This window comes from Camelina sativa, chromosome 16, assembly GCF_000633955.1.
Source record: "Camelina sativa cultivar DH55 chromosome 16, Cs, whole genome shotgun sequence".
NCBI lineage: Eukaryota > Viridiplantae > Streptophyta > Magnoliopsida > Brassicales > Brassicaceae > Camelina > Camelina sativa.
Window position 1 is genome coordinate 19,177,182 of NC_025700.1, and position 13,760 is coordinate 19,190,941.

Genomic DNA, 13,760 nt, shown 5'->3' on the forward strand with positions numbered 1-13,760 from the left:
CTTCAAGGAGCTCTACCTCCCATCTTTTTTTTTTATCTCGAGATAATTAAATCACTTTATACGGACAGAACCAGATCAATCGCAAGACTAATACGTTATGGATCTGACCTAAACAACCTACGAATAACTCTTGAAAACATTAGAAAGGTTAGATGAGAGTAGTTGTACATAATATTTATATATACAAAACACCAAAAGGGGTAAATCACAAGCTATAAAGACTCTGAAGAAAGAGAGATGAAGAACCCTAATTAACCCTACTAAACATATTAAGAGAGAAGAGAGAAGAGAGAGAGTGAGAGATAACACGTAATTTTTTGAAAGAAGTGATAGATAGAGAGTAGTAATTATAGTGGTTTAGATATTCGTGACTGAAGGGGAAAATAAAAATAAAAATGAAAATATGCAAAAATAAAAATACAGGTGGGTGCATCTGAAAAGACACGAGAAGGGTCAGACATTGTTTAGTGTTAGATTCCCCTATGCGTCACATGCGTCCTTCTCCGCTTTTGTGCTACTCTCTTTTATTTCTAGATTTATTGTTATTACAAGTATAAAAAATCAATTATTATTATTCCTGCCAACCACTAGTCCACTACATTGTTAAGATGTAACTTTGAAATTGAATTAGGCCGACCATTCTTTTAACTTTTACGTAAAATGAACAAGTGTTTTTGTTTGGTGACCTAATTCTGTTGGTATTGTTAACCCTAACCTAACTATTAGAAATTGCAACACGCAATAGCTTTGATTATACGGTCAGGATTATTATTAAGTCTGATGATGATGTGGGCACGAAAGCAGGTAAGTATTACTCTGTGCGAGGAGAATCTATGGCTAGATTTATCTCAACGAACTTGTCTTATTATCCTCACGAGTGTGGTCTCTTTCACCATTCACGCCAGAGCTTTAAGCTATTTAATGCCCTTACTTTAAAGATTTTTATATCCACATCGTAATTTTTTTTAGTTGGTTGAAGAAAATGTTTACAAGCATTATACTCGACCTATATAACATTAAATAAGAAGTTATATATGGCTCGTATACATAACACAAACCATTAATTTTGTTTATTTAAATCATTAAGTATGAAAAAAATGGGGTTTAAATATGTATACGATTTAAAAATCCATTAAGTATAACAAAATACTATTGAGACTTTTTAAAAGAAAGCAAAAAAAAAAAACTGATAGCTCAAAGCTTTAATTAACGTAAGCCCATCTGACATATGGACCGGACTTGTTAAATATCCAACAAAATTATTACTTGGGCCTTATTAGAGCATTTGGGGGGAGACCAGACCACTGTTGGTTTTTGGTTATAAGGCCCCGACGTCGTTTTAGTTGGGACGCGTCCCAGCATCGTTTTATACTTTTATTTCTAGCTTTAGAGCGTTCTCTTTCCTTTTTCGTTTACTTTTTCAATATTTTTTCCCCTAAAAATGTCGATTTCTTCTGTAATTGCTCTAACGGCTACTTTTTTCTCCAGACCATAAGAAACCTCAACAACGTTAACGATAACACAATCTAACAAAAGATCAATTTCGATCATTAGTTGTAATCTGGTTATTCAATTCCGGAGATGGACCAGCCGAAGAAAGTTGCTGATAGGTATCTGAAACGTGAGGTTCTTGGTCAAGGTACTTACGGAGTCGTCTTCAAGGCTATTGACACTAAGGTCATGATGATTCCTCACTCAATTCTTCATATTTTGTTCCCATCCCATCAAAATTAGGGTTTAGATTTTCTCGGTGATTCTTAATTTGTGTCTTGTTCTGATAGCTTTTGGGTATTCAATCTTAGCTAAAAAGCTTCGATCTTTAAACTAATATGTGTTCTCAGAATTCAAAGTTTGGATTTTTTTTTTTCTTTTTTCTTAATGGATTTAAAGTTGGTAGATTTTGTTTTTAGTTTGGATGGAATGGAAGGAAACTGATTTTGTTTTTGTTGTGGTGGATTTTGTAGAACGGAGAGACTGTAGCGATTAAGAAAATAAGACTTGGGAAACAAAAAGAAGGTGTGAATATAACAGCTCTCAGAGAAATCAAAGTACTTAAAGAGCTTAAGCATCCACATGTGATTGAGTTGATTGATGCGTTTCCTCACAAGGAGAACTTGCACATTGTGTTTGAGTACATGGAGACTGATCTCGAAGCAGTTATCCGCGATCCTAACCTGTTTCTTTCCCCCGCTGATGTCAAATCTTACCTCCAGATGATGTTAAAAGGTCTTGAGTATTGCCATGACAAGTGGGTTTTGCACAGGTACGGTACTGATTCTAAGAATAATCCACAGAACTTGCTTTTTCTCTCCAATAAGGTTTTGTTTGTATTTACACTTACGGAGTATTTTTTGGATGTGTTTCAGAGATATGAAGCCAAACAACTTGTTGATAGGACCTAATGGACAACTGAAGCTTGCAGATTTTGGGTTAGCTCGTATATTTAGTAGCCCTGGTCATAAGTTTACCCACCAGGTAATATCTTTTTTTGTGTGTGGCAATTCTATTTACATGTAGCAATTCTGCTATGTTTCGTATCTTGATCTGTTTCAGCAATTTCATAGGTCTTTACGAGATGGTATAGAGCACCTGAACTTTTGTTTGGTGCAAAACAGTATGATGGTGCAGTTGATGTTTGGGCTGCTGGCTGTATTTTTGCTGAACTTCTATTACGCAGACCATTTCTTCAGGTAAAACTCCGTTTTGTTTGTGTCGTGATCCCAATTCGTCTGTTTCTTTGTTTCTCTAGCTTACTTTTTCCCCATTGCAGGGAAAGAGTGATATTGATCAATTAAGCAAAATCTTTGCTGCCTTTGGGACCCCAAAAGCAGATCAGTGGCCAGATATGATCAGCCTTCCTGATTATGTAGAGTATCAATTTGTCCTCGCACCTTCTCTACGTTCTCTATTCCCAATGGTTAGTGAGGATGCTCTAGATTTGTTGTCTAAGATGTTCACCTATGACCCCAAGTCTAGAATATCGATTCAGCAAGCTCTGCAGCACAGGTACCTAAACTTATCCTATGTAGAAGAGATAAGCAATGGTTATTTTGTTTTGTTCTGAAACATTTGATTTCTTTTTAAAGGTACTTCACATCTGCACCTTCTCCTACTGACCCTTTAGAGCTACCAAGATCAGTACGCCAGCAGGGTGCTAAGTCAACTGACAGTAAACACAAAGCCATTAAAGTGTTGTCACCAGCACATAAGTTTAGACGAGTGATACCTGGCCGAGGAAAGTCTGCTAATAAATCCAAGGACCAGAGTGTTGATGTCGTGAGACAAGCTAGCCATGATGGACAAGCACCAATGTCTTTAGATTTCACCATCTTAGCCGAGCGGCCACCTAACCGACCAACCATCACCAGGTAAAAAGATTTGGTTACACAATCCTTTTACAGTCAGTTCTTGATCAGCTTTAAAGATCATCACTTCTGATGATTTCTTGATGTTTGGTTTTGCAGTGCGGATAGATCTCATCTGAAGAGGAAACTCGATCTCGAGTTCATGTAGGATAGGACGTAACAAGCTTCTTCTTCACGCCAATCTTCAGTTCATATAGCCTATAGGTTCTCGAGTACCAGGCTCTTACTGGTTGGTCCTGTCCACTAATTTGCCATATTACTAGTGATGATGAACATGGTGAATCATTCTTTCTGTTTACAATAAAATGTAAAGCACAGATGATTAACTAATCATCATTGTAAACCCATTACAGAAAATTCCATCAGGCTTTTACTAACATCAGTTCTGATCCCAAACTCAATTCATTATCGAAGTTTTTCATTCTCAATTGCTCTTACAGTACAATTTAAAGTTTAGTATTTTTAATTATGGAACATGTTGGTGGTTTACATATATAGTTCAATCTCATCACAAATATGAAATGTGTTTTTTGTTTCAGTCTTTAGACGGTTCCAGCAATGCTGGATGAGATGATGCGTACTCAATCTAAGGAATTTCAATGAATCTGCAACAATGGTAAACCACAATATCCAGTTTTCGAAAGACCAATGTAAAAGGCCAAATCAATTAGAAGAATGAACTACTACTGTACTCATTATCTATTTTATTCATTAACGTTGGTAAGCTCATTTGCAACTTCCAATTCTTTTTCCTGGATTGATCATTCCACATCGCCATCTTTGTCATCTGAAGCCCCGACTCTGTGTGTAGCTTTCTTTGCCTATTCGTATAAATCAAGAAACAGAATCACATTAGGCAGAGTTCTTTAGATAACAAATTGAACCGATCGTTTAAAAAAGGCTTTTTACCTCTTTATCCCAGTTCGTGAATATAGTGACTAAAGAAAGACAAAACACTTGAACAGCCAATGCTGTTACGATTCCCAACCAAAGCCCCTAACAATGATATAACACCACAAAAATTAGAGTTTCTACATATTAGTATTGTGTTTAAACTTGATATTGAGAATATGAGCTTCAAGATTATTTACCCGACCACCAATGTGGAAATGGAAACCAAGTAATAAACCTAATGGAACTCCAACAAGATAATATGATCCAAGATTCACACAAGCTCCAATCTTCTGCCATCCACATCCTCTAGCAACCCCTGCAACCAGACATCAAAACCAGTTGACCAGGTGCCAAAGCTAATCTTGTGTGATTCAAAAATTAACCTGAGAGAACGCATTGGAGGCCAACAAGGAAGTTTCCACAAGCGACAATCGGTATCATTGATGCAGCATATGCGATGATTTTCGGGTCGCTGCTAAAAGCATGACCTAAGATTTTCCGAATCGATAACAGAACCGTTACAACCACAATTCCCTCGGCAACTGCTATGCCTACAATGACATATACAGCTAGTTTTGCCACTTGTGGATTCCCTGCTCCTAACTCGTTTGACACCCTTATGCTGCAATTTAAAAGAAACACAGAGTTGTGAGATAGGTTTCTTTGATGAGATTACTTTATGTGCTCTTTGATATACTTTTTGTAACTGATGTACTGACCTTGCAGCGCCACCAAGACCAACCGAGATCTGCCAGATTGTTAGTGAAGTATTTAGGCTGAAAAGTTGCACAACTTGCACTGATCAAATACAAAAAGAAGTGCAAACTCTTAGCAACAATGCCAACATTAGACAAAGATAACTGAATTCTACCAGATGGAAAGCACCGAAGTTTCTAAAACCGGATTGGGAAGAAGGCCAGAGGCCAGAACCAAAAGCTCGAAGGACCATAGCTCCAAACTGTCACAAAACCAAATCGATTAAGTCCATATACTAGACCTGAACAATGCAGCATTTCTGTTTCATCACTTACCAGACCATGACTGCCGAAGGAAAAGCAATTTTAGAAAAATCATAAAGTTCTTGAAAAGCCTCCTTTGAAAACCCTGTCTAACTTTGCGAACAAGTAGACGAAAACTTGACATAACACGAGAGGAGAATGACGTTGAACCAGTAAGAGACCGAGATAGCGAGAGCAGCTCCTCTGTATCCTAAAGCAGTCTTCAACACAAACAACCAACAGAGAAGCAAATGAAGACAAGTGGTGATACCAGAGCAGACAAAGACAGGGAACACATTGTTCTGCGCTTGCAAGAACCTGTTGATGCATTGAAGAAGTCCGTATGCGAAGAGACTCGGGATCATGTATCTCGCGTAGGAGCCAGCAACACTTGCAATGGACTTGTCTTGGTGGACCAATACGAGAATCTGCTCAGTGTTAGCCCAAATGATCGAGAGAGGAACAGAGAGTATTAAAAGAACAAACATTGCTCTCTGCATTTGAATTCCTAGTTTCCCGTACAGCTTTGCTCCGTAAGCTTGACCACATAGTGTCTCCAATGCACTCGCTGTTCCCAACTATTTGACATAAACACACACACACAAAAACGAATCGGGTTTAAAATTTTACTACTTTACAAAAATAATTCTGAAACAACAAACCCTACAGATCTCTGATGAGCAAATCACAAGAACGATTTTAACAAACGAATAAAATTGCACCCAAAACATTAAATCATGAATCAATGCGGGATTCTAATATATTTGTGAAAGGGGACAGAAACGTACGAGGAAGGTGAAGCCTGTGACAGAGGCAAAGGATGTGGCGATAGAAGCGGCAGAGAGGGGAAGAGAGCCTAAATGGCCAACGAACATGACGGAGATGACTTGGAGAGAGTATTGAAGCAGGCTTACACCAATGAGTGGTGCTGAAAGCCATAGCTGCTTCTTCACTTCCTCCTTCACACGTATCATCGTCGTTTGCTTCTCTGTGATCAGAAGCGGAGGCGTCACACAATTTTCCATTATTTTATTTTTTTCTCTCTCTCTCTCTCTCCCAGAAGCCAAAAAAAAATTCTAACAAATAAAAAACAACAACCTGTATCTCTCTTCCCTGGTCTTTAGGGTTTGTGGAGGAGAGACTTGGTTGATATTTATGGGCTATTCTGTTTTTTTTTTTTTTTTTTACGGTATGATATCTTCTTAATTAGTACTATATATTTCCACTAATACTCTTCCTGATTTAGCAAATTAATATTTTTAATTTATTGACATTTTAACTTTTCGATATTGCAAATTGATGACTATAAAGTATATATTATGCTTTCTATATGAAGAAAAGAAAGAAAGAAAAAAAATCGAAATATGCTCCCAATCCACAGACATTGAATTGTGTCTTACTCCAATTCTTGACAACGAGTGCGACGTGAGTGGCTCCTTATTAGTTCTCTCTTCTCTTATTCTCCCCCGAGTCAGGAGGCTGGCTACCGCATCCTTACTCAGTCTCCGGTATAATTGACTCGTAAACTCGTCCTTTCGCTTTCTTCACCTAAATATAAAAGTATTTATTATTACATAACCGTCACTTATTTGAATTTCTATATACTTATTTTAATGACATTTTATATAGTTTATTTTACCTCTTCGGTCCAGTTGGTGCGAGTCATGACAAAAGCAATGGCAGAGACTTGAGCAAACGTAGCACAAATCACTCCTAACCAAATCCCCTAATTTAATCATTCAAAGATCGCTAATCAACTTTAAAAAATGAAACATGAATCAACTTGTGATTATGTATTTTTTTTTTTTTTTTTACCATTCCTCCAATCCCTAACACGAATCCAAAAAAAAATGATGTCGGAAGTCCAACTAAATAGTAGGATCCGAGTGTTACGTATGCCCCTATCTTTTGCCACCCTGAACCTCCAAGAACCCCTGATCAATCGATATCCACAAACCCCGGGGGGAAAAAAAATAATTACATCGAAAGGAACATAAAGATAAAAGAAGATGGAGGATCGAGAACTCATGAGAGCTAGGACCTGAGAGAATGGCCTGAAGACCATCAAGGAGATTGGAAATGACGAGGAGAGGCACCATCGTTGCTACATATTCAGCAACTTCAGACTCGTTTGAGTAAGTGTATCCAAGTGTTTCACGTGTAACCAGCAACACCAATTCACTTAAGACACACACACAAAGTGTCATGGCTAAGCATACTCGTATAGCTCTCCTGGCATTGTCTGGATTTCCTGCTCCTAACTCATTCGATACCCTCACGCTTTCACAACACACACACACAACATTTTATAAGATGAATTTCCAGTTTAAAAATTTGGTAACATCTTAGTAAAGTGGTTACCTCACTACACAAGCCGATGCATAGGGAACCATACGAATTACCGTGGAGATACCTAAACTGTTCAGAATATGATCCAACCCCAAAGAAAGAGATTTAGATTGATTCTCGAGAAAGAATTGAGGGTCGTAGTACTAATGTACAGACAAGCTACAAGGGATACCAAGTGGAGATAACCGAAGTTTCAAGAACAGGATTTGGAAGTAAGCCTGAGAGGAAGACCACCGTCTCAGATGACCAAATCGTCAAGCTGTTTCCATCAACGACGTTAAAAATGTGATATATAGAAGAAGCAAAAGATGATTTTAAAGATACGTACCAGACCATGAATGCAGACGGAACAGCCAGACGAAGAAAGACCATAACGTTCTCAAGAGCCTCTCGGGAGAACCCGGTCCATGTTTTGGCGCAAGCAGGCGAGAATTTGACGTAAAGACTCAACAAGACAACATTAATCCACAAGGAAAACGAAGTTGCTAGCGCAGCTCCTCTGATTCCCAAACCAGACTTGGACACCAAACCCCAACAAACAGGAACGTGAAGCAGAGTGGTTAAACCGGAACAGAGCATGAGAGGAAACACTCTGTTCTGGCTCGTAAAGAAACTATTGAGGCATTGTAAAATCGCGAAACCGAAAAGGCCTGGGATCAAGAACGCTACGTATGATCCAGAGGTTTGAGCAATGACTGCGTCTTGGCCAATAAACACAAGAATGGATGATGCATTGATCCATAAAATGGATATTGGAAAGCATAAGATGAGAAGAACCACCATTGCTCTTTGTGTGTGTATTCCTAACATTCTTTCTACTTTTGCTCCGTAAGATTGACCACACAATGTACCCAATCCTCCAGACAGTCCCATCTAGAAAACAAACAGAAACCATTCTAATTTCAACTCACTGAAGTTTCTTTGACGCAAAAAGAGAGAGAGAGAGTGAGAGTGGGAGAGACTGACGAGCAAACTTAGGCCAGTGATTTGGGAGAATGAACTAGCAATGGAGACGCTGGAGAGAGCTAACTCGCCTTGATGTCCGACGACCATGATAGAGATCATCTGAAGAAGATACTGCAACAGATTCGTAGCCACCAGTGGACCACCTAGCCACAACTGTTTCTTAACTTCCTCCGCGATCCATCCTCCTCCTCCTCCTCCTCGTCTACGTATCTTCCAGTCCATAGAAGAGACGTCTACGACCAACGGATTCGCCGGAGAGTCGTCTCCTCCTTCTCCTCGCTCCATGAATTTTTCCCTTTGTCTCGTCTCCATCGGTCGTTTAAGAGAGCGAGTAGTTCATAAAGATGAGAATGGTGGTAGTTGGTTAACAATGTAATTGTTTTCGGCTTTTAAAGCTACTGGACCATTCGATTGTGACTCTCATAAAGGTCTTTTTGTCACGTACCTAAACTATTTAATTTGTAATTCACCCCCCATGATCATTTTACAAAGAACAAAATATATTTACATTTTTACCATAAAACGGAAAAAGAAAAGGCCCAGTGATAATTTGAAGCCCAATATAACTAACTTGTAAAGCCCAGTCTCAAATCAAAATAATAGGGAAGTGAAACAGTAGCCAACCGCAAAGATTAGCGCGTCTTCAACACGCGCCAATTCCGCACAATGTGTTGTAATTCAATTCAATGGCATGATTTTGCTTCTTCAACCCCTAAAGACTACTTTGAGAGATTATCTCTGAGAGCAGTTTCTTTAAAAAAACATGCTTCACCCAAGTAGTCACTACTCTTCTTCTTCTTCTAGAGATGTAACACATCATCGTCTAGCTCTGAGTTCTAAAGCTAGGGTTTTTCCAGCTCCTCCTCTTCCACTTTCATTCCCCTGTAACTTCTCTTCTAGGGTTTCTTTTAGGCTTCAGCTTCATTGCGCCGCTTCTTCTTTTTCACCTTCCTCTGTTTCGCCACCANAACTTAGGCCAGTGATTTGGGAGAATGAACTAGCAATGGAGACGCTGGAGAGAGCTAACTCGCCTTGATGTCCGACGACCATGATAGAGATCATCTGAAGAAGATACTGCAACAGATTCGTAGCCACCAGTGGACCACCTAGCCACAACTGTTTCTTAACTTCCTCCGCGATCCATCCTCCTCCTCCTCCTCCTCGTCTACGTATCTTCCAGTCCATAGAAGAGACGTCTACGACCAACGGATTCGCCGGAGAGTCGTCTCCTCCTTCTCCTCGCTCCATGAATTTTTCCCTTTGTCTCGTCTCCATCGGTCGTTTAAGAGAGCGAGTAGTTCATAAAGATGAGAATGGTGGTAGTTGGTTAACAATGTAATTGTTTTCGGCTTTTAAAGCTACTGGACCATTCGATTGTGACTCTCATAAAGGTCTTTTTGTCACGTACCTAAACTATTTAATTTGTAATTCACCCCCCATGATCATTTTACAAAGAACAAAATATATTTACATTTTTACCATAAAACGGAAAAAGAAAAGGCCCAGTGATAATTTGAAGCCCAATATAACTAACTTGTAAAGCCCAGTCTCAAATCAAAATAATAGGGAAGTGAAACAGTAGCCAACCGCAAAGATTAGCGCGTCTTCAACACGCGCCAATTCCGCACAATGTGTTGTAATTCAATTCAATGGCATGATTTTGCTTCTTCAACCCCTAAAGACTACTTTGAGAGATTATCTCTGAGAGCAGTTTCTTTAAAAAAACATGCTTCACCCAAGTAGTCACTACTCTTCTTCTTCTTCTAGAGATGTAACACATCATCGTCTAGCTCTGAGTTCTAAAGCTAGGGTTTTTCCAGCTCCTCCTCTTCCACTTTCATTCCCCTGTAACTTCTCTTCTAGGGTTTCTTTTAGGCTTCAGCTTCATTGCGCCGCTTCTTCTTTTTCACCTTCCTCTGTTTCGCCACCACGATGCTCTAAACCTAACCCGAGCTCTCGCAAACGCAGATACGGCGGCGTAATCCCTTCCATTTTGCGTTCTCTTGACTCTTCTACTGATATTGAAACGACTCTTGCTTCTCTCTGTCTCAACTTGAGCCCTAAAGAGCAAACCGTGCTTCTTAAAGAGCAGACTCGTTGGGACAGAGTGCTTCGCGTGTTTCGTTTTTTCCAATCTCACCAAGGTTATGTTCCAAATGTGATTCATTACAACATTGTGTTACGAGCTTTGGGGAGAGCTGGGAAATGGGATGAATTGAGGCTTTGTTGGATTGAGATGGCTCACAATGGTGTTTTGCCTACTAATAACACTTATGCGATGCTTGTTGATGTTTATGGTAAAGCTGGTCTTGTTAAGGAAGCTCTTCTTTGGATTAAACATATGGGACAGAGAATGCATTTCCCTGATGAAGTCACTATGGCTACTGTTGTCAGGGTTTTCAAGAATTCAGGTGAGTTCGATCGTGCTGATAGGTTCTTTAAAGGCTGGTGCGCTGGAAAAGTTAATCTTGATGATCTTGATTTAGATTCCATTGATGATTTTCCAAAGAACGGTTCAGCTCAGTCTCCTGTGAACTTGAAGCAATTCTTGTCAATGGAACTCTTTAAGGTTGGTGTTAGGAACCCTATTGAGAAAAGCCTTCATTCTGCATCCGGTTCAGACTCTTCTCCGAGGAAGCCAAGGTTAACTTCTACATTCAATACCCTGATTGATTTGTATGGGAAGGCAGGTCGTTTAAACGATGCAGCCAATCTCTTCTCAGAGATGCTGAAATCTGGGGTTCCTATAGATACTGTCACGTTTAACACGATGATACATACTTGTGGAACTCATGGGCACTTGTCAGAGGCTGAATCCTTGTTAAAGAAGATGGAAGAGAAAGGGATATTCCCTGATACTAAGACATATAACAGCCTTCTGTCTCTTCATGCCGAGGCTGGAGACATTGAGGCAGCTCTTAAATACTATAGGAAAATTAGGGAAGTGGGACTTTTCCCTGATACTGTAACTCACCGAGCTGTTCTTCATATCTTGTGCCAACGGAATATGGTTGGAGAAGTTGAAGTTGTGATGGCTGAGATGGACAGAAATAGCATTCGCATTGATGAGCACTCTGTTCCTGTTATTATGCAGATGTATGTGAATGAAGGTTTAGTTGGACAAGCAAAAGCTCTGTTTGAGAGATTCCAGTTGGATTGTGTGCTTTCGTCAACCACACTTGCAGCGGTAATTGATGTCTATGCTGAAAAGGGACTGTGGGTTGAAGCGGAGGCTGTGTTCTATGGGAAAAGAAACATGACAGGTCAGAGGAATGATGTTTTGGAGTACAACGTCATGATCAAAGCTTATGGAAAGGCCAAACTTCATGAGAAAGCACTTTCTCTCTTCAAAGGGATGAAGAACCAAGGGACTTGGCCTGATGAGTGTACTTACAATTCTCTTATCCAGATGCTTTCTGGGGTTGACTTAGTGGATGAAGCCCAGAGGATCTTGGCTGAAATGCTGGATTCGGGCTGTAGACCTGGATGCAAGACCTATGCTGCTTTGATAGCTAGCTATGTGCGGCTTGGCCTGCTGTCTGATGCAGTTGACCTGTATGAGGCAATGGAAAAAGCAGGGGTGAAACCGAATGAAGTTGTTTATGGTTCCTTAATTAATGGGTTTGCTGAGAGTGGAATGGTCGAAGAAGCGATTCAATACTTTCGAATGATGGAAGAACATGGTGTTCAGTCCAATCATATCGTTCTGACTTCCCTTATCAAGGCTTATAGCAAAGTTGGGTGTCTTGAAGAAGCTAGGAGAGTGTATGACAAAATGAAGGATTCAGAAGGTGGCCCAGATGTTGCTGCATCGAACAGCATGCTAAGTCTCTGTGCAGAGCTCGGCATTGTTTCTGAAGCAGAATCCATTTTCAATGATCTTAGAGAAAAAGGCACATGTGATGTTATTTCGTTTGCAACAATGATGTATTTATACAAGGGAATGGGCATGCTCGATGAGGCAATTGAAGTGGCTGAAGAGATGAGAGAGTCTGGTCTACTAAGAGACTGCACGTCGTTCAACCAGGTTATGGCTTGCTACGCTGCTGATGGCCAGTTACGTGAATGTTGCGAACTGTTTCATGAGATGTTAGTTGAAAAAAAGCTTTTGCTGGATTGGGGAACGTTTAAAACGCTCTTCACTCTGTTGAAGAAAGGCGGGGTGCCAACTGAAGCCGTGGCGCAGCTACAATCCGCATACAATGAAGCCCAACCGCTTGCTACACCAGCAATCACTGCAACTCTGTTCTCAGCCATGGGTTTGTATGCATATGCGCTGGATTCATGCCAAGAGCTCACGCGTGGTGAAATCCCTCGCGAGCATTTTGCGTATAACACAGTGATATACACTTACAGTGCATCAGGAGACATTGACATGGCCCTAAAGGCATACATGAGAATGCAAGAAAAGGGATTAGAGCCAGATGTTGTCACACAGGCCTACCTTGTTGGGGTATACGGGAAAGCTGGAATGGTGGAGGGTGTGAAGAGGGTGCATAGCCGGATTACATTTGGAGAGCTTGAACCAAACCAGTCATTGTTTAAAGCAGTGAGGGATGCTTATGTGAGTGCAAACAGACAGGACTTGGCTGATGTGGTAAAGAAAGAGATGAGCATTGCTTATGAAGCTGAAGAGGAGTGTAGTTCGAGATCTGGAGAAGAAGAAGAAGAAGAAGAATCTGAAGAAGACGAGGCATTTTGAAGGGTAGCCGCCGATGTGTGTAGGAAAGATTGTAGAATATAGGATTTAGTGGAAATGTACTGTACAGTTTCACAGAAGCTTAAGGAAATATGCATACTTTCAGACTCAGAGTGATCTCTGGTAAAGAAATGTGAATTCTTAACATTGTTATAGAAAGAAAAAAGAAAGGTTCCACAAGGTCAAATCTATAAAAGCGAGCACTTACTAGTGGCTATGTTTTTGATAGAGGTATTAGCATAAGCTCCTTACAACCATAGATTAATTTGCATCAACTGGTTGGTCTTCTGTTGGTTTTAGTCTCTGGATTGAATATTTTTCTCCTGACTTGTTTGTTCCTAAGTAAGATTTTCTGGAATCGATTCCACTTTGGACTCTTCTTAGTTTCAGGTGATGATAATCAACATGGAAGATGTGAAACAGAGCAGCTAACAAAGAGTGTCTCAGATTCAGTCAAAGTATATCAGATAATGATGGAGAGACCTTTCG

General features: G+C 40.0%; 3 protein-coding genes and 1 pseudogene across 4 annotated transcripts; 2 read left to right on the forward strand and 2 right to left on the reverse strand.

Moving 5' to 3' along the window:
• Positions 1,403-3,887, forward strand: LOC104751225 (cyclin-dependent kinase D-1-like). The gene is made up of 7 exons (XM_010473134.2): positions 1,403-1,677; positions 1,965-2,263; positions 2,367-2,475; positions 2,565-2,690; positions 2,771-3,006; positions 3,087-3,368; positions 3,465-3,887. Exons 1-7 carry the CDS (start codon positions 1,582-1,584, stop codon positions 3,511-3,513), a joined length of 1,197 nt encoding a protein of 398 aa, XP_010471436.1. The 5' UTR covers positions 1,403-1,581; the 3' UTR covers positions 3,514-3,887.
• On the reverse strand, positions 3,957-6,239 carry LOC104751227 (annotated as a pseudogene).
• On the reverse strand, positions 6,426-8,915 carry LOC104751226 (protein DETOXIFICATION 16-like). 2 transcript variants are annotated; one of them, XM_010473135.2, is made up of 8 exons: positions 8,573-8,915; positions 7,935-8,479; positions 7,779-7,865; positions 7,619-7,675; positions 7,299-7,537; positions 7,073-7,191; positions 6,897-6,983; positions 6,426-6,805 (listed from the first exon to the last, which is right to left on the reverse strand). In XM_010473135.2, exons 1-8 carry the CDS (start codon positions 8,882-8,884, stop codon positions 6,752-6,754), a joined length of 1,500 nt encoding a protein of 499 aa, XP_010471437.1. In that variant the 5' UTR covers positions 8,885-8,915; the 3' UTR covers positions 6,426-6,751. The 2 variants fall into 2 exon arrangements, with proteins under 2 accessions (XP_010471437.1, XP_010471438.1); XM_010473136.2 differs by lacking the exon at positions 7,073-7,191.
• On the forward strand, positions 9,275-13,380 carry LOC104753824 (pentatricopeptide repeat-containing protein At1g73710-like). Its single transcript, XM_010476019.2, has 2 exons — positions 9,275-9,551; positions 10,293-13,380. Exons 1-2 carry the CDS (start codon positions 9,336-9,338, stop codon positions 13,272-13,274), a joined length of 3,198 nt encoding a protein of 1,065 aa, XP_010474321.1. The 5' UTR covers positions 9,275-9,335; the 3' UTR covers positions 13,275-13,380.

What these genes read in the sequence shown, in the direction of transcription:
- LOC104751225 (XM_010473134.2), top strand. Translation starts at nt 1,582, where the DNA reads ATGGACCAGCCGAAGAAAGTTGCTGATAGGTATCTGAAACGTGAGGTT. An exon ending in GTCATAAGTTTACCCACCAG is followed by an intron (nt 2,476 to 2,564) that starts GTAATATCTTTT and finishes GCAATTTCATAG; the next exon opens with GTCTTTACGAGATGGTATAG. An exon ending in TACGCAGACCATTTCTTCAG is followed by an intron (nt 2,691 to 2,770) that starts GTAAAACTCCGT and finishes TCCCCATTGCAG; the next exon opens with GGAAAGAGTGATATTGATCA.
- LOC104751226 (XM_010473135.2), bottom strand. Translation starts at nt 8,884, where the DNA reads ATGGAGACGAGACAAAGGGAAAAATTCATGGAGCGAGGAGAAGGAGGA. An exon ending in TCACTGGCCTAAGTTTGCTC is followed by an intron (nt 8,480 to 8,572) that starts GTCAGTCTCTCC and finishes TTTGTTTTCTAG; the next exon opens with ATGGGACTGTCTGGAGGATT. An exon ending in GCACCAACTGGACCGAAGAG is followed by an intron (nt 6,806 to 6,896) that starts GTAAAATAAACT and finishes TTTTATATTTAG; the next exon opens with GTGAAGAAAGCGAAAGGACG.